The sequence below is a fragment of the Leucoraja erinacea genome, unplaced genomic scaffold, assembly GCF_028641065.1.
Source record: "Leucoraja erinacea ecotype New England unplaced genomic scaffold, Leri_hhj_1 Leri_375S, whole genome shotgun sequence".
Lineage (NCBI taxonomy): Eukaryota > Metazoa > Chordata > Chondrichthyes > Rajiformes > Rajidae > Leucoraja > Leucoraja erinaceus.
In genome coordinates, this window is record NW_026576276.1 from 40151 (window position 1) to 63572 (window position 23422).

The 23422-nt window shown below is 45.2% G+C and overlaps 2 protein-coding genes and 1 long non-coding RNA gene across 3 annotated transcripts; 2 read left to right on the forward strand and 1 right to left on the reverse strand.

Annotated features, from left to right (window-relative positions):
- The first annotated feature begins 7639 nt into the window (after positions 1-7639).
- Positions 7640-8893, forward strand: LOC129693636 (uncharacterized). Its single transcript, XR_008722899.1, has 2 exons — positions 7640-8744; positions 8827-8893. It is a non-coding gene; the product is annotated as an uncharacterized LOC129693636 (long non-coding RNA).
- A 5094-nt stretch (positions 8894-13987) lies between these two features.
- Positions 13988-14986, reverse strand: LOC129693641 (hydroxycarboxylic acid receptor 2-like). The gene has a single exon (XM_055630427.1). The coding sequence runs from the start codon at positions 14984-14986 to the stop codon at positions 13988-13990; it is 999 nt and encodes a 332-aa protein (XP_055486402.1).
- Positions 14987-18017: 3031 nt separating this feature from the next.
- LOC129693637 (hydroxycarboxylic acid receptor 2-like) lies at positions 18018-21601 on the forward strand. The gene has a single exon (XM_055630424.1). It carries the CDS (start codon positions 18709-18711, stop codon positions 19741-19743), a length of 1035 nt encoding a protein of 344 aa, XP_055486399.1. The 5' UTR covers positions 18018-18708; the 3' UTR covers positions 19744-21601.
- The last annotated feature ends 1821 nt before the right edge of the window (positions 21602-23422 follow it).

Below are 23422 nucleotides of genomic sequence, written 5' to 3' on the forward strand. Positions count from 1 at the left end.
ATTTTGTAAGCTTCTATAAGATCCCCCCTCAATCTTCTAAATTCTAGTGAGTACAAACCGAGTCTATCCAGTCTTTCTTCATATGAAAGTCCTGACATCCAAGGAATCAGTCTGGTGAACCTTCTCTGTACTCTGTTCACGGCTGATCTATTTTTTCCTCTCAACCCCATTCTCCTGCCTTCTCCTTGTATCCTTACTAATAAAAAGCCTATTGATCTCCGTTTTAAAAATACCAAATGACTTACCCGCCTTGCCCTTCACTCTAACAGGGACGAGCATGCCCTGAACTTTTTGATCGACCCAGTGATTTACTATTTTTCAAATTCAGCATTCAAGGATGCGTTGAAGAAAGCTCTCATTCATCTAAATTTAAGGTCTTGCAAATCAGCTACGAGTCAAGATAATGAACAAGGGGAATCCCAAGGACAGACATTGGATCAACAAACGACCTCTGTAACCCCCCTCTGATCACTTGAGTCAGAAGTCTATCATTGGGTAATTAAAGCCTAACGTGTAAAACCATGAAATTGTACACGTTTTTAAATGTTGTCAACCCTGAAGTCTAGCTTAATGAGCAACTTCTGAAATAAACTTATAAACACAAGACAACTTTGTTTAATTTAATTTTAGTTTAGTTTATTGTCACGTGTACCGAGGTGTAGTGAAAATCTTTTTAGTTGTGTGCTATCCAGTCAGTGGAAATACTAAACATGATTACAATCAAGTGCACAGATACAGGATAAAGGGAATAATGTTTAGTGCAAGATAAAGGCCAGGATAAAGTCCAGTTAAGTCCGATTAAAGTTAGTTTGAGGTTCACTAACGAGATAGATGGTAGGTCAGGACCACTCGCTAGTTGGTCATAGGATGAACTTATCTACATAAATTGGTAACGGGTATCACTTGGACCCAATAACAGCACAGAATCAGGCAGGTATAATTGGTAATGAACTTTATTACGATACTGTAACAGAGTAGTAACTCAGGAATGGCTACACCGTACTCACACAGAGGCTCAGGATTGAGCGAGGGTTCCGAAGAGGGGCAGGCAGGAGACGTAGTCGGGGTAGCAGAAGGTCCGGTAACCAGGAGATCCAACACACGATGCAAACAAACCAGCGAGGGACAGACGAAAGGAGAGTCGAAGCCAGGCAGGAAGTCGAGGAGCCATTGCAGGGATACACCAAACAGCCCAGGAGAGAGGCAGACAGAAACCAGGAGGTACGGGACGAAGGCCGTGGTCGGGGACAGGGGGCTGAGGTGATATCCGGGAAGACGACAGGACGGAATGGGCAGGTAGGTTCGAATCCGTGTAGGCAGTCGGAAAATCGCTGGAGAGTCTTGCATGAATGCTGAGAACAATCTGGCACTGTGTGAACGGTGAGGAGAGTCTATATACCGGGTTAATTGATGATAAGAGGCAACTGAGTGCAACAGGTGAGGAGAGTTGGGCTGATGAGAGGGGAGTGGCAGGCAGGCAAGGAGAAGGAGGGACCGGTGGAAAAGTACTGGGAGGTGAAGTGGATGAGAATGAGGAGAGGGCAGACTGTGACAAAATTACACTTTATTTCAATATGTGCTCATTAGGTTCTCTTTACTTTATATAAAGGAAGGGATTCTAGTAAATTTAGAGGAAATGATAGGTCACTGATGTAAAATTCACCTCTTTCAATAGAAGTGCAGCACTTCCTCTATAACTTTAGCAGTGGAGTCTTGTAAACAAAGCAATCCAGTGCAGCTGTCGTATATATATATATATGTGTGTATGCCCGCTCCTCCATCTTCACCCTTCCTCTTTCTCCTCTCTCCACCCCCCCACCCCACCCCACCCCTCCACCTACATACACAAGCAGCTTTCCATCACAAACCTGGCAGCAGCGGAAAATTCCCAGGTTTTCGACCTAAGACCTGTTCACAAGAATCTGTTTTGACCTTGTCTTAGCAAATGCAGTCCTACCTGCTGACTTGGAGTGGGTAACATAGAACTAGTGTGAACGGTTCGGGTGATTATTGGTGGGCGTGGATTCAATGGGCCAAAGGGCCTGTTTCTATACTGTATCTCTACATTAAAGCAGAAACTAAACATAACTTAACTTAACTACGTGACTGCAAACACGCAAGGGAAAATTTACAGAGGCCGGTTAACCTACAAATCCCTTTAGGTTGTGGGAGAAAACCGGAGCACCTGGTGGAAACCCACACGGTCACATGGATAACCTGCAACCTCCACACTGAAAGCAGATGAGGTCAGGATTGAACCTCTACCAGCTGTGCCACTGTGCCACTGTGCCGCATTGAATCAGATTATAATTTGCCTGAATGGTTGCCTGAATCAATTTATGATTTCCATAAAGCAGATCGACAGCGTCTTTTTCCCCATTGGTTTTAGCGATGTGACGCTGTGTTAAGGTGATCCATCCTTTCCACAAAGTAAACTACCTATCTTACAAAGTGAGCAGGAAAGATAACAAATGCCCTGTGCACTGTGACAACGACATTTACATTGCATTTGTTGAAAGAAAGATATGGCTTCAAGCAAACCACATCATGACAAACAGTGAACCTTTTAACATAAACAATCCTCTAAGACTCACAATCATTTGATTAGAAGATAGACACAAAAAGCTGGAGTAACTCAGCGGGTCAGACAGCATCTCTGGAGATAAAGAATATGTGATGTTTCGGGTCGAGACCCTTCTCTCCAGAGCTGCTGTCTTGACCTGCTGAGTTACTTGAGCTTTTTGTGTCTATCTCTAGTTTAAATCAACATCTACAGTTCCTTCCTACACATCATTTGAATGGACACTGCTTTTATAGTGTTATTATAAAAACTATTTTTAAACAGGTTAAGTTATTTAGTCTGTACTCCTGCATCATTTCGAAGTTAAGACCGATCAACAGCAATATGAAGGGTAAATATAAACGACCAGTGAAGCTGGTGACAACAAAGGCAGTAGTTTTTATCCTTTGTTCATTGCCTGCCAATATTGCTGCAGTCACAGTCGTAGTCACAAAGTGTCACAGACTGTAAGTCAGAGTGAAACACAAAGTGCGGGACTAACTCACGGGGTTAGGCAGCATCTGTGGAGGGAATGGGCGAGGAACGTTTCGGGTCGGGACTCTTCCTCAGACTCATTGTACTAGATGGGAGAAAGCTGTAAAAGAGGGATGGGGCTGGACACAGCCTGACAACAGGTGGGTGGATACAGTTCAGGAGTTTTTGATTGGGAGATGGGTGGAATAGATGTCAAAGGCTAGAGGTGAAAATGAGACAAAAGGGTGTCAGATAAGGAGAGGAGAGGGGGAGTGAAATGTGAAGCTGGAGGGAGGGATGTGGGTTCAAAGGAACAGAGGAGGGAAAAGGGGGTTAAAAGGGAGATGAGAGATTCAGGGAAGGGCGATGAGTGTACGGTTTAGTTGAAAGGAGTAGGGTGACTGTGGAGTGTTGGGAGATGGTGGGAGAAATGGGTGCACACTGGGATGGGGGGGGGGGCATTACTTGAAATTGGAAAATTCAATGTTCATACCTTTGGGTTGTAAGCTACCCAAGATGCCAAGATACTATGAGATGGCGTTCCACCAGTTTGCGTGTGGCCTCACTCTGGCAATGGAGGAGGCCCAGGTCAGAAAGGTCAGTATGGGAATGGGAAGCGGAGTTAAAATGGTTCACAACTGGGAGATCCAGCAGGCCTTGGTGGACAGAGCGCTAGTGTTTGCGAAATGATCACCTAGTCTACGCTGTGAATCATGTAACACAACAGTTAATATCCTTTATTATACATTGGTTGGAACATACTTGAAAAATATGGTCAATCTAATCATTTTTTATTCCTCAAAGTTAGCATTTAAATTTATTTTCAAGAAAGCTCTCGTTCATGTTAATTTGAAGTCTCACAAATCAGCCACAAGTTAAGAAACTGAAGAAGAGAAATCCAATGTCAAGTAGACTGTGAATCAACAGTTGAGCTCTTTCATGTCTGCCTGATCATGTACAAGCTGAGCGATCCGGATGCTTCATAACATTGTGCAATTTAAAGCATTGTTTGCGGTAGATTTAGAGATACAGCGTGGAAACAGGCCCTTCCTGCCCACCGAGTCCATGCCGGCGAACGATCGCCTGTACACTAGTTCTATGTTATCCCACTTACGCATCCACTCCCTGCACACTCCCTGCATCCACTCTCTGCAATTTACAGAAGCCACATGTCTTTGTGATGTGGGAGCAAACTGGAGCACCCGGAGGAAACCCACGCGGTCACGGGAAGAATGTGCAAACTTTACGCAGGCAACACCCAACATCGGGATCGAACTCGGATCTCTGGTGATGTGAGGCAGCAGCTCTACCACTGTGCCGTTGTGCAGCCCCTTGGAACCAATTTTAAACAATTTGTCAAGGAGTGTTTTGAGTTTAATGTATATGATCTGAAATAAACTAATTTCATGGTCAAGATCTGGTGCAACAAAGTATCTCTATGCTCTTAATAGGAACTGTTTCTGCAGATCATGAACATATTGAGTAATATTTCCTTTGAAATAATACTGAATATCATCATGATCTGCAGCACGTAGATTCCCTGTAAACATCATATTTCTTCATGCGGCTGCAGTCTATATGTGGTGTTTGTAACCAAACTGTCCCAGTGCATTTTGCATCAATAGGAGCCTCAGAATAAAAGGATGTGCCTTTAGAATGGAGATGAGGAGGAATTTATTTTGTCAGAAAAATGGTGAATCTGTGGAATTCATTGCTACAGATGGTTGTGGACAGTGGAGACTAAGTCATTAGGTATTTTCAAAACAGAGATAAATAGGCTTTTTATTAGTAAAGGCATCAAAGGTCCCTTCCTGAGCTAGTCCCACCTTCCTGAATTTGGTCCATATCCCTCAAAACGTTTTCTATCCTTGTATCTGTCCAAATGTCTTTTAAATGTTGTAATTGTACCTGCCTCAACTACCTGTAATAGCAGGTCATTCCAGACTGTCTCCACCCTCTGTGTGAACAACCTATCCCTTTAAATTATTCCCCTTTCACAATACGACACCCTTTAATTATAGCTGCACCTAGCTGTTGATAAATGGGAACATTTATTGATCGTCTCTCCCTGCAGTTGCAATGCTGTAGATTCAGAATGCAATGACTAGTTTTGATTGCCTTAAGGGTTTTAATGGATATTTGATAAAAAATATTTTACAACTCAACAGAAGTGATGGCCTTGTGATTTTCCAAAGCAAATCTCTGAAATGATCTTCAGTTGTGAACCGGCACAGTGATGCTAACAGCTAATGGTGCCTGGTTGATTACTGATGGAAGGATATATATAAAGAGCCTCTCTTGTCGCTCCTGTCTGATCTGTCATTCAACGTTCGTGGTTGATATTTCTCATCAGTTCACTTTGGGCATATGAACCTCTGACAAAGGGTGTAAAGCCTGAAGACAGCCTGAAGAAGGGTCTTGACCCAAAATGTCACCTATTCCTTTTCTCTCATTTGGGAGTGTGCATGGCTAAATTTAACAACATTATGATAGAAAATTTGGGAAGCAATATGGAAATTATATTGACACAAACATTGTGAAACAAGTTTATATGAAGAGCGATGACAGTACCCTATAGCAAATCAGTACATTATACGAATGAATGAATGAATGAATGAATACATTTAATTTGCCAAGTATAGATACATACAAGGAATTTGCCTGGGTGCAATTGAATTGGAGACTTTGGAGAAGGTACAGAAGATATTTATCAGAATGATGCCTGGATTAGAGGATAGTAGCTATCAGTAGAGGTTGGACAAAGTTGGATTAGTTTCTCTAGAAAGGCAAGCGTTGAGGGCAGACCTGATAGAAGTGTATACAATTATGAGGGGCAGAGATAGGGTAGACAGTCCTCAGAGTGGATCCAAGAGCGTTCCAAATTTGAACAGACAGTGGATCCACAAATAATCTCAGAATCACTGCTCTAATCACTTGTAGCGTGACTGAACCAGGTGCTTATTTTATTAGTTAATGAGGGCAAAACGTGTTCATGAGTGTTAAGCGTGAAGCAGTTTGTCCACCGGATATTTGATTCAATTATATATTTTCTTACATAAAGTTTAATAAATTGCCATTTCCTGGTGAAGATATGGTGCTACAAACTATTGCTACCATCTTAAAAAATATTGTAATCGCAAGAGTTCCTCTTCTCATGTATTCTCTGTAAGTACAATATTCGCTCAGTAGACACAAGGAACTGCAGATGTTTTAATCTTGAGCAAAACGCACAACGTGCTGGAGTAACTCAGCAGGTCAGGCAGCATCTCTGGTGAACATGGAATGATGACGTTTGAGGTCGGATCTCTTCTTCAGATACTACTGTGCCAATTGTGACAACTTCTAAAGATGGTTCCGAAGAGGGAGCCTGACCTAAATGTCGCCTGTCCATGTTCTCCCGAGATGGTGCTCTCTGAAACTCTCTGTCGGTGTGACCGTCCCACAATTGAGAGGTCCGCCCAGCAGGGCCGGCCTTAGGAGGTGCTGGGCCCAATTGGGAACCATTTTGGAGAGCCCCAGGTTCCCAGCCAAGGTCTGTAGAATCATAGAAATATAAATAAAGTCTATTATAGACTTCATATCTCTATGGTAGAATGGAAAGTAATCAAAATGTGCGCTTAAAAAATGCCTGCGAGTTAATGGACAAAACAGGTCTAAGCTACATTTTAATGTAAAATTGCATTCATGTAAGCCTACAAGTAACAAACAAAATGTGTAGATCACATCTGAAAAGTACTTAGTTACAATGCCACAAGTTTTAGTGACAGTGAAATGAAAAATAAAAAGTAATTTAATTAACTAGATCCTGGAAAACCAATAACCATTGGCGAAAAACCAGTCCAGGCATTAAATTTTGGGCTTCAGCCCCATCCTACCCATTCGGGCTTTGATTATTGGAGACCTTTTTGAGTGGAAGACTTGCTTTAAAACCACTGATTTTTATGTTTTAACCACTTGGTTTCCCTCCCAAGTTGACTCCCTCCAACTTTCCCCACGAGAGCTCGCTTAAACCAAATATTTAAAAAATCTAATTTGGCCGGTCCAAATCCAGACTTATATTGAAAGTTGAGTGGTGTTTTCACAAATGGATGTGATGTCTGTACTCAAAAAATCATTGCAACATAATATGTTGTTCAGTTTCAACCGTCTGGTGACCTCCCATCCTGGGCATACTGTGAAATGATTTATTAAAAAAATATATATTTTTTTTTAAATAAAATTCAGAATTTAAGTGCATTGTTGGAAACAAATTATCTTTTTGGGATTTCTATTAACATTCCTAGATTATAAATGAGTCATTATTATTGCCCTTTATTATGAGAAAGTTATCTTTCTTGCTTTTTTCTCTGCAAAGTCTTTTAGAATTTTGTCTAAGTTTAAACTGCTGCTAATTTCAGATTCAATGGACACAATTGGCAAACTGTTGGAACGTTCTTGCTGAATTGATGATCTCAAGTAAGTTTTGATCAGTTTCAGTTGGGAAATACTCCTTTCTCCAGATGCCACGGTCACTGGGATTGTCAAGAAAATCCGAAGAGCAATAAATAAATTTGGAAATGCGGTCGACCTGTTGTTGCAAGCAGGGAATTCAAGCATTTTCATGGGGTTTTGAATACCTGGTGGCAGAATTGGCTTTAGTGCCTCCATTTCCTCACAACGCATGTATCCATCTACATCAGCCAGTTTTCTGGTTTTAACTTGATCTTTTTCCTGTCCCAGCTTGACCTCTGTCAATGCCACTTCCAGATCTGCTGCACATTTTCTTATGGTGTCATTGGACATGTCCTGAAAATTGCAGAAGAATCCAAATAAATTGTGATACTTTTTCAGTTGTTCAAACCATGGTTCAAGTGTTTACAGTGCAGTATTTGATTAAAACATTGCACTCTGAAGCTGTTTTAGGATCTGGCAAAGGTTCATCTGCAGATTCATAATCAAATAATTTTCTTTTTCTTGCGTAAGCGCTTACTCTGAGTCTTGAATACAGGCTCAGCAACTAGGTCTTTGGCAAGTTCACTAGCATCAATCAAGGCTTCATCATAACCTTTTTCCCTGTATGTCTTTAACCAGTTACAAAGCTTTTGAAATGAAGAAACCCCTGTTGCAACATCCATCGTATCACTCTGAAGTTTCTTACTCACAAAACTTACTTGAAAGAGTAAGGAGTTTAGAAGTATGAGGGAGGACCTCATTGAAACATACAGAATAGTTATAGGCTTGGATATAGTCCATGTGAAGAGGATCTTTCCACTAGTGGGAGAGTCTTGGACTAGAGGTCATAGCCTCAGAATTAAAGGACGTTCTTTTAGGAAGGAGATGAGGAGAAATGGCTTTAGTCAGTGGGTGGTGAATCTGAGGAATTCCTAGCCACAGAAGGCTGTGATGAAATGGATATTTTTCAGCCAGAGATAGATAGATTCTTGATTAGTACAAGTGTCAGAGGTTATGGGGAGAAGGCTGTCAGGTCTCGGGTTTGATCTAGTTTCTGTTTCTTATTGTTTTTTAGTATTAGAGTGTGCATTCTTGTTTTATTTTGGTGTCTCGCATCTCCTCTTGTTTCAGGTCCCATTTCCTATCAGGTCGTTTACCCTCATGTGATTATTGGCCCCGCCCTGATGTGTTTCACCTGTGTCTCGTTATCCCCTGCTAGTCTGTATTTAAGCCCTTTGTGTTTTAGTGCTCATTGCCAGTTCGTCGTGTATGATACTTGGTATCACCTCGTTCCAGCTCTAGAAATCTTGTGACCTCGACCATTGCCTGTTTTTCGACTTCTGTTTTTTGCCTGCTCCTAGATTGTACTGTTGCCTCTGTTTTGCTTACCTGTGTACCGACTTGGACCGATTAAACTCTGAAGACTGATCTGCCCTGTGTCTGAGCCTGCATTTGTGTCCTCCTCCTTGTTCAGTTCTGATAAAGGCAGGAGAATGGGGTTAGGAGGGAGAGATAGATCAGCCATGATTGAATGGTGGGATAGACTTGATGGGCTGAATGGCCTAATTCTACTCCTATCACATGGCCTTATGACCTATTGAGAGTTGGCAGGTCGGGCTGGACTTAGCCGCAAAAGATGAGGGCAGATTCTTGTAGATGGGTCTTTGCTGAGAATGTTTCAATGCAGCCAGTCATATTGGAATAGATTGGGTGCAAACAAGGATATAGGCCAGGATGAGATGTTCCACACCAGGGGATCGGAGATGTCCTCATTCTCTAGGGAATGGGCGTTCCCCTCTTCAACTATAGATGAGGCTCTCACCAGGATCTCCTCAATATCCCGTAGCTCCGTTCTCACTCCCTATCCCCCCACTCATAACAAGGGCAGTGTCCCGCTTGTCCTCACCTTCCACCCTACCAGCCATCACATACACAGATAATCGTCCGACATTTTTGCCACCTCCAATGGGATCCCACCACTGGCCACATCTTCCCATCTCCTCTCCTTTCGGCTTTTCGCAGAGACCGTAACTTCCTGGTCAATTCGTCCCTTCCCACACAAACCACCCCCTCCCCTGGTACTTTCTCTTGCTACCGCAGGAAATGCTACACTTGTCGCATTACCTCACCCCTTGACTCCATCCAAGGACTCAAGCAATCTTTCCAGGTGCTGCAGAGGTTCACCTGCACCTCCTCCAACCTCATCTATTCATGGCTGCCAACATTGGGTGAGAGTTGGGAGTGAGAAATTGCGAAAGACCAAGCCCGAGGGAGCATAGTGACCGGGGGGGGGGGGGGGGGGAAGGGGGGTGTACCTCTCCCATTGGTACGGAACATTTGCATTTTTAAGCTTGAAATTGTGCAATATGGTGCATACTGTAGCGAGTCTTTTAATTTACACTTGAATGCAATATATATGCTTTAAATTGAATTGGAGCGTTTTTGAAAGGGGGGAGGCTGTGCGATCACTGATCACTGGTCTTGGGGGTACCCGGTGAGGGAGTGGAGCAACCGAGTGGGGAGAGGGTGTGGAAGAAGGGTGTCCTCCCTCCCAGGGTAGGAATCTTTTGAAATTTGATGTATTAAAATCATGTTTTAGTGCACTGTAGAAGTATGATTTCAATGTTTTTTGTATGAAGTATTTTTAAGAGGTAACTTTTTAAGGGGTAACTTTATCCACACAAAGGGTGATGGGTGTATGGAACAAGCTGCCAGAGGAGGTAGTTGAGGCAGGGACCATCCCAACATTTAAGAAAAAGTTAGACTGATACATGGATAGGACCGGTTTGGAGGTATGGACCAAAAGCAGGTGACGTAGCTAGGACATGTTGGCAGGTGTGGGCAAGTTGCACCGAAGGGCCTGTTTTCACACTGTATCACTCTATGACTACATTATACCTCCACCATGCATGAATGCTTCAAAATCAAGTGATCGAGTTTTATTGCCATATACTCAAGCATAGAAACATAGAAAATAGGTGCAGGAATAGGCCATCGGCCCTTCGAGCCAGCACTGCCATTCAATATGATCATGGCTATTCATCTAAAATCAGTACCTCTTTCCTGTTTTTTCCCCATATCCCTTGATGTCATTAGCCCCAAGAACTAAATGTAACTCTCTCTTGAAAACATCCAGTGAATTGGCCTGCACTGCCTTCTGTGGCAGAGAATTCCACAGATTCACAACTCTCTGCGTGAAGAAAGTTTGTTCTCATCTCAGTCCTAACTGGCCCCCCCTTTATTCTTAAACTGTGACCCATGGTTCTGAACGCCCCCAACATCAGGAACATTTTTCCTGCAGTTACAGTAAGTGAAAATCTAGCAGGCAAGCAGGATGCTTTCACCAACCACCCCCATTTGAAGTCCACTATCTTCCACCATATCTACCCAGTGCTTGGTACTTACTTCCAGCAGCCACTGGTTGTCCTCCAGGATGCACCGAGCCGCAGCCTGATCCATGCCCGTTACCTGGGCAAATTCGGCACAGAGACTCTCACGGCAGCGGCGCAACGCTTCGACGCCTCCGACGGCCCGGGACTCTTGCACTGAGGCTGCTCCATGGCCGGAGCTGCAGTGAGCGACTCGCCAGCCCGGCAAACACTTGCCAGCCCCGTTCCCCATCCACATCTGTCCCCGTCGCTGCTGCTGCTTCCAACACCCGTGCCCCAGGCAGTTGATATGAATTTTGAAATTTTCGTTGATCACAGAATTTCTCACAACAGAGAGAAATTTGTGATCAGCGTGAGAATTTGGTGAAATGCGTGATTCTCATGCTCAATGCATGGGAGTTGGCAGCCCTGCCTCTCAATCCCCCTCTCCCTCTCTCTCCTCTCTCCCTCCACCTCTCTTTCTCTCCCCTCTCTCTCTTTCCCTCCCACCTCACTCTCGCCCCTCTCTCTCTCCCCCTCTCTTCTGCTCTCTCTCCTCTCAACCCACCTCTCTCTCCCCCTCCCCCTCTCTCTCTCTCCCCTGTCTCACCCCTCTCTCTCTCTCCCCCTCTCCCTCTCTCTCTCCTCCTCCCCCCCTCTCTCCTCTCATCTCTCCTCTCTCTCTTTCCCCTACCTCTCTCCCCCTCTCTCTTTCCCTCCCTCTCTCTCCTCCCCCCTCTCTCTCTCTCTCCCCCTCTTCTCTCTCTCCCTCCCTCTTCCCCTCTCTCTCTCCTCTCCCTCACTCTCTCTCTCTCCTCTCTCTCTCCCTCTCTACACACTCTCCCCTCTCTCTCTGTCTCTCATCTCCCTCCTCTCTCTCCCCCCCCCCCCTTTCTCTCATCTCTCTCTCCCTCTCTCCCCCATTTCTCCGTCCCCCTCTCTCTCCCCCCGGCTCTCTCTTCTCTCTCTCTCTTCTCTCTTCTGTCTCTCTCCTCTCCCTCTCTCTCCCCCCCCCCCCCCCCTCTGTCTCTATCTTTTCCCCTCTCTCCCTTCCCCCTCACTCTCTCCCATTCCCTCCCCCTCTCTCTCTCCCTCCCCCTCTCTCCACCCCCCTCTCTCTTCCCTCTTTCTTCCCTCTCACCCCTCTCTCTCTTCCCACTCTCCCTGTCTCCTTCCCCTCTCTCTCTCTCCACCTCCCTTTGAGAGTCTGTCCCTTCGGCACAGAGACTCTCGCGGCAGCGGAGCTTCCGACGGCTCCGCGGCCCGGGCCACTCGCACTGTCCGGAGCGCTCCATGGCCAGAGCTGCAGCGAGCGACTCGCTAGCCGCGCAAGCTCACCAGTCCCGGCTCCCCGCATCTGTTCCCGCCGCTGGTTCTGCTTCCATCCCTCCCGCAGCCTCGGCTCTCCAACACCCGCGGACCATGCAGTTTGTCCGAGTTTTGACATTTTCGTTGATCACAACATTTCTCACTACTGAGCGTGAGAAATGTCTGATGAGCGTGAGGGCGTGAGAGTTTGCTTGAGGGCGTGAGTCTCACGTTCAAAGCGTGAGAGTTGGCAGCCCTGTCTATTGCATCCGCTGCTCTAGGTGTCAGCTGCTCTACTTCAGTGAGACCAAGCGTAGGCTTGGCAATCACTTTGCCCAACAAGTTTGCTCAGTTGGTAATAACCAACCTGATCTCCTGGTGGCTCAACACTTCAACTCCCCCTCCCCCTCCCCTTCCGAATCCGACCTTTCTGGCCTGGGCCTCCTCCGAATTCAAGTGCTTTCTCTCTCTTTCCCCTCCCCCCCTTCCCAGCTCTCCCACAGCCCACTGTCTCCCCTCTTCCTTTCTTCTTCCCGCCCCCACCACCCCCACATCAGTCTGAAGAAGGGTCTCGACCCGAAACGTTACCTATTCCTTCGCTCCATAGATGCTGCCTCACCCGCTGAGTTTCTCTAGCATTTGTATCTACCTAGGATATAGGCTGGGGTCATTTGAGCGAATCTTGAGCAAAAACACAGTGGGGCAGGCACCATCTCGTTAGAACATGGGCAGGCAACATGTTGGATCGGGGCCTTTCTCCCGACCCTTCTTCAGAAGCTGTTACAAGTTTCACTGTTGAATCTGAAGAAGGGTCCCGGCCTCAAACGTCGCCTATTCATGTTCCCCAGAGATACTGTCTGTTAAAGAAAACTTGAAATCACACTGCAAAGATCAGTCAAGGCAATCAAGACTTTATTGAAGAGCATCACATACAATGATCAATGCGGGCTGATCTACTGTGGCTAAAGATTCATGTGATCTTAGATCCATTGCCTCCTTTTGAAGTGTCGTTTACCATTGCAGGCACGTACGCATTTCCTCTTCTTCAGAATAGTCTTACAACAGTTATGAATCATGCACCTTGATAGACACAGCAACAGACACAGTTCAATCCAACACCAATGGCCGCTAAACAGATGTGTAAGAAGGAACTGCAGATGCTGATTTAAATCGAAGATGATGAAGGAAACAGGGTGAAACAGCTAACAATGTCACTGCGTTCCTTACCATCGCTACTTGTTTACATATCTTTCATCCATTGTTCTTTATCTCTCCACATCACCGTCTATATCTGTCGTTTCCCTTATCCCTAACCAGTCTGAAAAAGGGTCTCGACCCGAAATGTCACCCATCCCTTCCGTCCAGAGACGCTGCCTGTCCCGCTGAGTTACTCCAGTTTTTTGTGTCTATCTGCAGCTAAACGGGTGTCGTGTGACGCTTGCAAACTCTTTCTAATTTATTCCAATTGCCATTTCATCCATTACACTGATCGGTTGAGTTATTCCAGCACTTTGTGTGTTTTGCTCAAGATTAAAACATTTGTAGTTCCTCGTGTCTAATGAACAAATATTGTGCTTCCAGCGAATACATGGAAGAGGAACTGTTGCGATCTTAATCTTTTTCCAAAAAATCCATAGTTTGCTGTTTCATATCTTGATCTGGAAATTGAATATTTTTATATCAGAAAATACTCGCAACAAAAAAAAACCTTGACAAAATATTTCATGTTTGCACAATTTCACAGTTTCCATTCCAGTTTCCATTCCAGAAGCTTTGCACTCATTACCTACTAAAATAAGCATCTGGTTCAGTCTGGATGCAAATGATCAGAGCGGAGTTTCAGAGATCATTTGTCGATCCGCTGCAGTCCATCCATCGTGTCCTCTTGTCCAGTTTCTTGACTTATGCCCGATCTGCCCGACTTTAATTTCAGACGAACGAGAGCTTTCATCAAGGCGTTGTTAAATGACGAATTAAAAACACAATGAACAACGGGATTCACCATACTGTTCATGTAAGTCAGAAACAATGTATTATAAAATAAACGTATTGCTATTTTAAACGCATGACAGTGTCGGGCACTTCTTAGCTTCGTGACTACAACTGCGACAAAAGCAATATTGGTAGGCATGAAGCAAATGATGAAAATTGCCGCCACAGTTATCACAATCCTCACAGTCCGTTTATATTTCCGCCACGCGTTGCGTTTGATCTGTCTTAACTTCCAAGTGATGCAGGAGGTACAGAACAGAATAACTGAAGCTGGTAGAATACAGAAAAAGATTATGAAAACAATTCCACTCCAAATACTTGTGCCACTTAGAGGGCCGTTTATTTTGAAGGACTCACAGAGCGTCACATTATTATGCTCCGAGTCGTGTCGTTCTGTCACCAAATGCATCCAAATTGCCACTGCCATAATCCACAGAGCGGCTGCAACCTTCACTGCGCACTTTGCAGATATCTTGTTAACTTTGTGGAGAGGGTGGATCACCTTCAAATAGCGATCGATGGCTATAACCATTAGGAAACAGATACTGCCAGTCCGATTTATGGAAATCATGAATAGATCCATGCGGCAAAGAACATCACCATAAACCCATCCCTTCACGTGTAACAAATAACCAATTCTAACGGGTAGGCAGATGATTAGAAGCATGTCGGCAATGGCCAGATTCAGTGAGTACACGGTGTTTGGATTCCAGCGTTTTACATGAAAGAGGAAGATCCACAGAGCGATTGCATTTCCAACAAACCCCAGGACGACGGTGACACAAATGACAAGTGTGGTGTGGGACGAGAAGTCGGTTTCATCCAGAACACATTGCTGAGCGGACCTCGCCATTGTGGGACAGTCACACAGCCAGAGCGCTGCAGAGGGCAGAGAGCTCATGCAAAGAGGAACAACCGTTTCTGCTCACGCTGCAGGGTTGGGGTGAAACAGAGCACCAATTAGCTGTGTTGTAAACACATTGGCAATATCATGGACAGCGATACCTAGAATTTAGAAATAATTAGTCATCGCTGCGGTACACCATGATGGTTTTTTCAATGGAAAACATAGAATAGGGAAGAGTACAGCGTGCCATGCCAAACGTGCAGGCAAGATAAACCAATCTCATCTGTCTGCACATGATCCATATCCTCCATTTCCTGAATATCCATGTGCCTATCTAAAAGCCTCTTAAATGCCACTATCAATTTGACTTCACAACCACCCCCAGCAGCGCATTCCAGGCACTCGCCACTCGCTGTGTAAAGAGCTTGTCCCACACATCTCCTTTAAACCTTGTCCCTCTCATCTTAAAGCTATGCTCGCTCCCGTTTGATATTTCCACCCTGAGGAATGTCCACCCCATCCATGCCTCACATAATTTTACTAGACTAAGTGGGACCTGTTGGGTCCCATGTTCACACGGGGGGGGGGGGGGGGGGCTGGTCCCCCAACCAATATGCCACCTCTCCACCAATTCCAATATTGGTGGCGAGTGGAGGGGGGGGGGGGGCTTTCTGGAGCGCTGGTATGGGTGTTGTGGGCTGAAGGGACTGGTCTCGAGAGGGCTAGTATGGACATTGTGGGCCAAATGGATTCTTGGGGTGGCAGCACAGTCCCTCAAGCCTGATGTGCTGGCAGCTCACTCACAGCTGGTGGGCTAGCAGTTGACTCATGGCTATTCCTTGAAATTCCATTTCAAGCAGTGTGCAAGGCCACCAAATTCAAATTCATATTCCTACCATTTCAACCCAGGGTACACGGCCACCAAATTCAAGCGCAGTTTCATACCACTTCAAGCAGGGTGCAAGGCCACAAAATTCAGGTGCAGTTTCCTACCACTTCAAGCAGGGTGCAAGGCCATCAAATTCAAGTACAGTTTCCTACCAGTACCACCAAGGTGCAAAGCCACCAAATTCGTGCAGTTTTCGACCCCTTCAAGCAGGGTGCAAGGCCACTGAATTCAAGTGCAGTTTCATACCACTTCAAGCAGCGTGCAAGGCCACCGAATTCGTGCAGTTTCCAACCTCTTCAAGCAGGGTGCAAGGCCAGCAAATTCAAGTGCAGTTTCATACCATTTCAAGCAGAGTGCAAGGCCACCAAATTCAAATGTAGTTTCATACCATTGCATGTAGGGTGCAAGGCCACCACATTCAAATGCAGTTTCATACCATTTCATGCAGAGTGCAAGGCCATCATCTTCAAATGCAGTTTCATACCATTTCAAGCAGGGTGAAACCACCATAAAACCACACAAAACACCACACCCACTATTCGGTAGACATTCAGTGTGTTCAGTTGATTCACAGCTCAGACAGAGTCGTGACCTCTCCCTCTCCCATCATGCAGAGACTGAGCCACACCCACACTTCCAGGTTTTATAATCCCTCCCCCTCCCGCGGGAAAAGGTGTGGCCTTCATGGCGTGATTGACAGGAGAGAGATTCTCGACATTTTTTTAAACACTAATAACATTTTTATTTTTCATTGATGGGAAGAATCCTCTGCACCTGATGAGCAGAGGGGGATTGAGTAAGATGGCCAAAAATCACAACCATTAGTGGTAGCCTTTTTCTAAAATAAATCTGCAGTGCAAACAGGAAGTTATCAATTTTACCTCACCAAGCATTTACTGTGCTTTTGCTTCAACCCGAACCCCTGCCAACCCTTTGCTGTGCTTTTACTTCACCCAGAACCCCCACCAACACTTTGCTGTGCATTTACTTCACCATGAACCCCCACCAACAATTTGCCATGCTTTCACTTCGACCCAACCCCCCCACCAATCCCTTTCCATGCTTTCACTTCGACCCAACCCCCACCCCCCAACCCCTCCCCCTCCCACCAGCAGGGCAGCAGAGAGAATCTCAACATTTTTTAAACATTAATAACTCTTTTATTTTTTATAGATGGGAAACATCCTCTTGTCCTGCGCAGCGGAGGGGGACTGTGAGTAAGGCGGCAAAAATCACATCCGTAAGTGGCAGATTTTTTTCTAAAATCATAAAACAGAAAAACAGGAAGTGGTCAAGATCAGACTTTTAGTAATATAGATGGGTCAACAATCGTGGATCTGTACCTGACCACACTCCCTGGGTAAGCAGAGCTCCCCCCTCTCAAAGAACATTAGCTAACCAGGCACATCTTTACAATAATTTGAGAGTTGCATTGTTAACTGATGATGATGATGATACTTTATTGTCACATGAACCTATGCACCTGGGTGGAGGACATGGCAGCTTCCGGCATAGACTGTTAATACACGAAATGCGTACTTTCTTACCCGTTAAAAAACGCTGAAAAGGTCATTTTTTGCACTGTAAATAATCGTGCAAATCGGGGTAAGCATGAGAGACATTTATCCTACTTCAGAATTGCAAAAGTGAAGAGAAATGATGGTAGAGAGAAGAGAGAGCTGAAGGGACAACAACAGCTAAAGTGGTTGGCGAACATTGGCCGTGCAGATATCGAGATTGAAAATATTGTGAATTATTGCGTTTGCTCACTGCATTTCATCAACAGTAAGGCATTATTTGTGTTTTTTCTTGATTCCGTTGGTATCTAAAAAGTTACAGAAGTGATAAATCTGGCGGTAACACTTTAAAATCGCCCATAGTTCTGAAGTGGGTTTTTACATGCAAAAAGAAAATGTTTCTGAAGCTAAATTTACGAGTGGTGTGTGGAAAAGTAAGTTTCCTATCATTATGCTATTGAGCTGTATATTTTGGCAAATAATACAATGTCTTAACAGCTTAAACACTCACTCCCTTTCAATTGGATGTTGTCAATTTGTTGAGGTTGATTATGTCCAATTAACAGCTAACAATTATGCCATTCCTTGGCTTGCATCTGAGTAAAATGTAATTCAAAACCCACGTATCGTTTGCAATTTTTTTTAATGATACATTTTGCTTCAGAAGCGTTTTCTTTTTGTATGTAAAAACCCACTTGAGAACCATGGGTGATTTTTTTAATTTTACAGCCAGATTTATCACTTCTGAAACTTTTTAGATACCAAAGGAATCAAGAAAAAACACAAAAATAATGCCTTACTGTTGATGAAATGCAGTGAGCAAACGCAATAATTGCCAATATTTTCAATCTCGATATCTGGACGGCCAATGTTCGCCAAGCACTTTAGCTGTTGTTGTCCCTTCAGCACTCGCTTCTCTCAACCATAATTTCTCCTCACTTTTGCAATTCTGAAGTAGGATAAATGTCTCTCACGCTTACCCCGATTTCCATAATTATTTACAACGCAAAAATTGACCATTTCGGCGTGTTTTAACGTGCCAGCTACGCTGGAAGCAATGGTCAGTGCTGACCTGCAGTTCATCGCGTGTACTCCAGTTGGCGCAGTGTGGCAACAGCACGGGTCACGTGTCATGACCCGACTGCCGTGCAACCTCCCTATGATGATTAGTGCAAGAAAAAGTCCAGATGCCCGAGTACTTCCCCAAATACGTACTTCCCACCCGTGACCTGTGATGTGGCAGCCAGGCTATATAAGTTTGTTCTTCTTTTATTCACTTGTCAAATCTCGGATGGGGAAGTGTCTGAGATTCCCGCAACTCGATGATAATGGAGGATTTTGTGAATTTAACCCAGCAGTGCGCGCCCCATGAAGAGAGCAGCTCAGCATACAACTCGCCGATCATCATTATTACATGCATCCTCGGCTTCATTGGCAACGCCATTGCTTTGTGGATCTTCTGCTTTCATGTCAAGACCTGGAAACCGAACACGGTCTATTCCCTGAACCTGGCGATTGCGGATACACTTTTAATCTGCTGCCTCCCTTTCCGTGCCGGCTACTACATACGCAAGAAGGACTGGATCTTTGGAGATGTGGCCTGTCGCCTGAACATCTTCATGATCTCTTTAAACCGCATTGGCAGCATCATCTTCCTGATGGTGATAGCCATCGACCGCTACTTTAAGGTGGTCCATCCCCAGCACAAGGCAAACAAGCTGACCCCGAGGTGTGCGGCCAAGATAGCAGGAGCCCTGTGGGTCATGGCGGTGGCAATTTGCACGCACTTGTTGGTGGAGCGGCACGACTTCCAGCGAAACAACTCGACCTTTTGCGAGCCCTTCAACATCGACCACCCTCTGAATCCCACCGCAATTTGGACCGACGCCGTGTTTATTTTCTTCAAGTTCATCTTGCCGGTCTCCGTTATACTTTTCTCCACCTCGTGCATCATCTGGAGGTTAAGGCAGATGGAGAGCGATATGAGAGGGAAATATAAACGTGCCACCAAGCTTGTGATAGCAGTGGCAGCGGTTTTTATAGTCTGTTTCCTGCCCACCAATATTGCTGTGGTCGCCGTTTTGATCACTCGACTCAGAAGTTCGGTGGACTGCAAGTCCTATGTCATTGCAGTCAATATCTTTTATAATACTTTATTCATGACGTATCTAAACAGCGTTATCGACCCTGTTATTTACTACTTTTCGAGTTCGGCGTTTAAAGGCGCGTTGAAGAAAGCTCTCGCCCCTTTCAACGTCAGTTTGTCCAAATCAACCACCGATCAAGAAATGGACCCACGCGAGTCTAAAGCAGAACCCTCGAAAGATCGACACCTCAGCTCTGATATACTTCTCTGATCACCTGAGACCACCGTGTCAACTTTGTAAGAAAATAAAATCCCACTCTGCGTTTGGCAGGTGTGACAATGAAAGCACAACTGAACCATTAAACTGGATTCTGCCGTCAGAGGGTCAAAGCGGACACTTCCAGATTTAAGGACAATTTCTTCCCAGCTGTTATCAGGCAACTGAACGATTCTATAAACAACTAGAAAACGGTCCTGATCTACTTTCTACATCAGTGGAGACCCTCAGACTATTTTTAATGGGACTTTACTGGACTTTATCTTGCTCTAAACGTTCTTCCCTTCATCATGTATCTACCTGTACACTGTGAATGGCTCCATTGTAAATATGTATAGTCCTTCCGCTGACTGGTTAGCATGCAACAAAAGCTTTTCATTGTAGCGTATTGCACGTGACAATAAACTAAACTAAACTAAACTAACTAACTATGTGTAGCAACAAACTGCAGGTGCTGGTTTATACCGAAGATAGGCATGTCGTGCTGGAGTAACTCAGCGGGTCGGGCAGCTTCTGTGGAGAAAAGGGATAGGTGACGTTTCATGTGGGGAGCCTTCTTCTTACTAGATATTGTCATTAAATGCTAACCTGTAAATAAGTACAAAAAAATCATGTACATTTTAATCCTTTTGTTAACAGGTTGATTGATCTTAAGTTCTGAAATATATTATCATTTACAATGTCACACTTTGGTGTTGTGGTGTTCTATTTAAATTCTTTGAAGGGGGTTGTTCCGGAGGAGGTAGAAATGACACTGAGACATGATGTTTAAAGTTCCTTCTTCCTCAGAGATGGGTAAGAGAGAAGAAGCAGTATGAACATTGACTTCTCAAATTTCTGGAAGCCCTTATTGTCTCCTCCCCTTCTCAACTCTCCATCAGCCCTCTGGCTCCTCCTCTTCCTTGCCTCTTCCCCCCTGCGAAATGAAATGGGCTGACGTGTAGTACGCTACGGAGCGCATCGTGGGCATTTTTTTGCGTCCATTCCAGTAACCGGAACCTATCCGACCCGACTCGCGAGGAACAGTTTGTGTGTGATATAGGGTTAGATTCATAATTCTGTTAGTTCATAATTCTGTTAATTCTTGTTAAAGAATATAATTTGACTCTGGTAATTTTCTTTTTTAATGTTTTTTAAATCATTTCTTTTTAAATGGCTCATAAGCTGTGTTTGAATTGATTTTGTAGTAACCGGAACCTACCCGACCGACCCGACTCCCAGCGTAATCAACGTTGCGGGGGAACAGTTTGTGTGTGTGATATAGGGTTAGTTCATAATTATGTTCCTTCATAATTCTATTAATTCTTGTTAAAGAATTGTTAAATAAAATGTTTATAAAATTTGACTGGTAATTTTTGATGTTTTTTAAATCATTTGTTTTTAAATGGCTCATATGCTGTGTTTGAGTTGATTTTGTATTACACTTGCAATCTGTAATTCATTCATCTAATCACACTGTTCACAACTGCAGTATTTGGGAAAATAATAGCAATATGAAGATTCCAGTTGCTCTAGTCCTGGAATGTTACTTAATGTTTTTGTGTCTATGGAGTTGTTTCTAAACAATAAAATGGGTCTGGTCTTCCCTATAGAGGGGTTGCACGTAAGGTCACTGGGTCATAGGGCCAGGAAACCAGAAGCAAAAGTTACTCCAGGGAGTTACTCCAGCTCCAGGGAGCGATTCTGCGTTGGTTTTCAGCGGTCACGGCGAGGCGGCGACTGGATAGCAATGGTGGCCAGATCTCCCACAAATCAAAGCGAGGGAGCAAGTGCCCAGCGCCGAACAGTTGCTGCGGCAGTGCGCATGCGCAGGGCAGCCGATGATGTGCTGGCCGTGGTTGTGCACATGTGCAGGGGGAGGATGTGCTGGATGTAACAATGCGCATGTGCAAGGCGACATGCCGTGCCGGCGGATGAGGAGCGTGCGGAGAGCGGAGCCCGGCAGCCCAGACACGGATACGGGGCGGGGGTGGGGGGACGGAGAGGGAAAGGGAGGAGGAGGAGCCAGAGGGGGGCCCGCCCATGGGAGGAGACAGCAAGGTGTTCTGCCTTGGCCCACTGGCCCCCTAGATTTTGAGCCTTGCTTCAGCCTGCTGACCTCAGTGGTAAATCTGGCTCTCTCCTCCCCCATAGATCTCGAGGCCTGTAAGTCTTCAGCCTATGACCCCCTGTAACGTAAATCCGGCCCTGCTCAGCGGGTCAAGTCAAATCAATTTTATTTCTATAGCACATTTAAAAATAACTCTCGTTGACTAAAGTGCTTTACATCAGTGCAGTCAAGTCAAGTCAAGTTTATTTGTCACATACACATACGAGATGTGCAGTGAAATGAAAGTGGCAATGCTCGCGGACTTTAGTGCAAAAGACAAACAACAAAACAACCAAACAAATTATAAACACAATCATAACACACATATTCTTTTACATAATAAATAATGGAAGGAAAAACATTCTGTAGAGTTAGTCCCTGGTGAGAAAGGCGTTTACAGTCCGAATTGCCTCTGGGAAGAAACACCTTCTCAACCTCTCCGTTCTCACTGCATGGCAACGGAGGCGTTTGCCTGACCGTAGCGGCTGGAACAGACCGTTGCAGGGGTGGAAGAGGTCTCTCATGATTTTGTTTGCCGGAAGTAGAACTCCTGTTGTATAACTTCCGTCGGGGGGTCAAGTGAAGTTCCATTCTGCGTTCCCCTGGCCGAACGCACTCTCTCTCTCTGCATGGCCTGCCATGTCCTTGGCTGAGCGCGCCGAACCAAAGCTGTAATGTTCGCGCCAACAAGATGCTTTCCACGCCGCCTGCTGAAGCACTGTACCCCACTGACGAGCACCAGGCTGCCACCCTCTCCATTGCACCATCAGGTGGTAAAGACCTGTCCTTGCCCTACCTGACCGAGCCTGCTGAGGCGTGTTGATGCCCATGTCATATCCTCAGATTTTGTGGACTCCCTAATATTTAAAACCAGTTCACCCTATCCACAGGATCCCCATTTAAACTCAATGGAGTGTACGTCCTCGGATGATGTGCCCTCCTAAAGTCCATGATCAGCTCCTTCGTTTTTTTGATGTTCAAGAGGAGGCTGTTCTCCTGGCACCAGAGTGCTAGATCAGCCACCTCCTCCCGGTAGGCCTTCTCATCATTGTCTGAGATCAGGCCCACCACCACAGTGTCATCAGCAAACTTAATTATTGAATTAGAGCTGAAGACGCAACCCTGTGGCGATCCTGTGCTCAGGGTGAGGAACTTTGATGTATTCCCTCCCATCTTGACTACCTGGGGCCTGGCGGTGAGAAAGTCCAGGACCCAGGCACACAGGGAGGTGTTGAGCCCCAATTCCATGCCTGCCTATTTGTAGGTTGGTGGGAGACTATCGTGTTGAAGGCTGAACTGTAGCCCTATGAACAGCATCCTCACGTAGCCCCCCTTCTGGCTGTCCAGACTGGAGAGAGCAGTTCCTGCAAGACCTGGGAGACCGCATCGTCCGTGGACCTGTTCGGACGGTATGCAAACTGCAACGGGTCCATGTTCCAAGGGAGGAAGGCGCAGATGTGATTCTTCACCAGCCTCTCAAAGCATTTCATGACTACCGAGGTAAGGGCCACCGGACGGTAGTCATTCAGGCAGGCTGGGGAGGAATTTTTTGGTACCGGTACAATGATGGATTTTTTGAAGCAG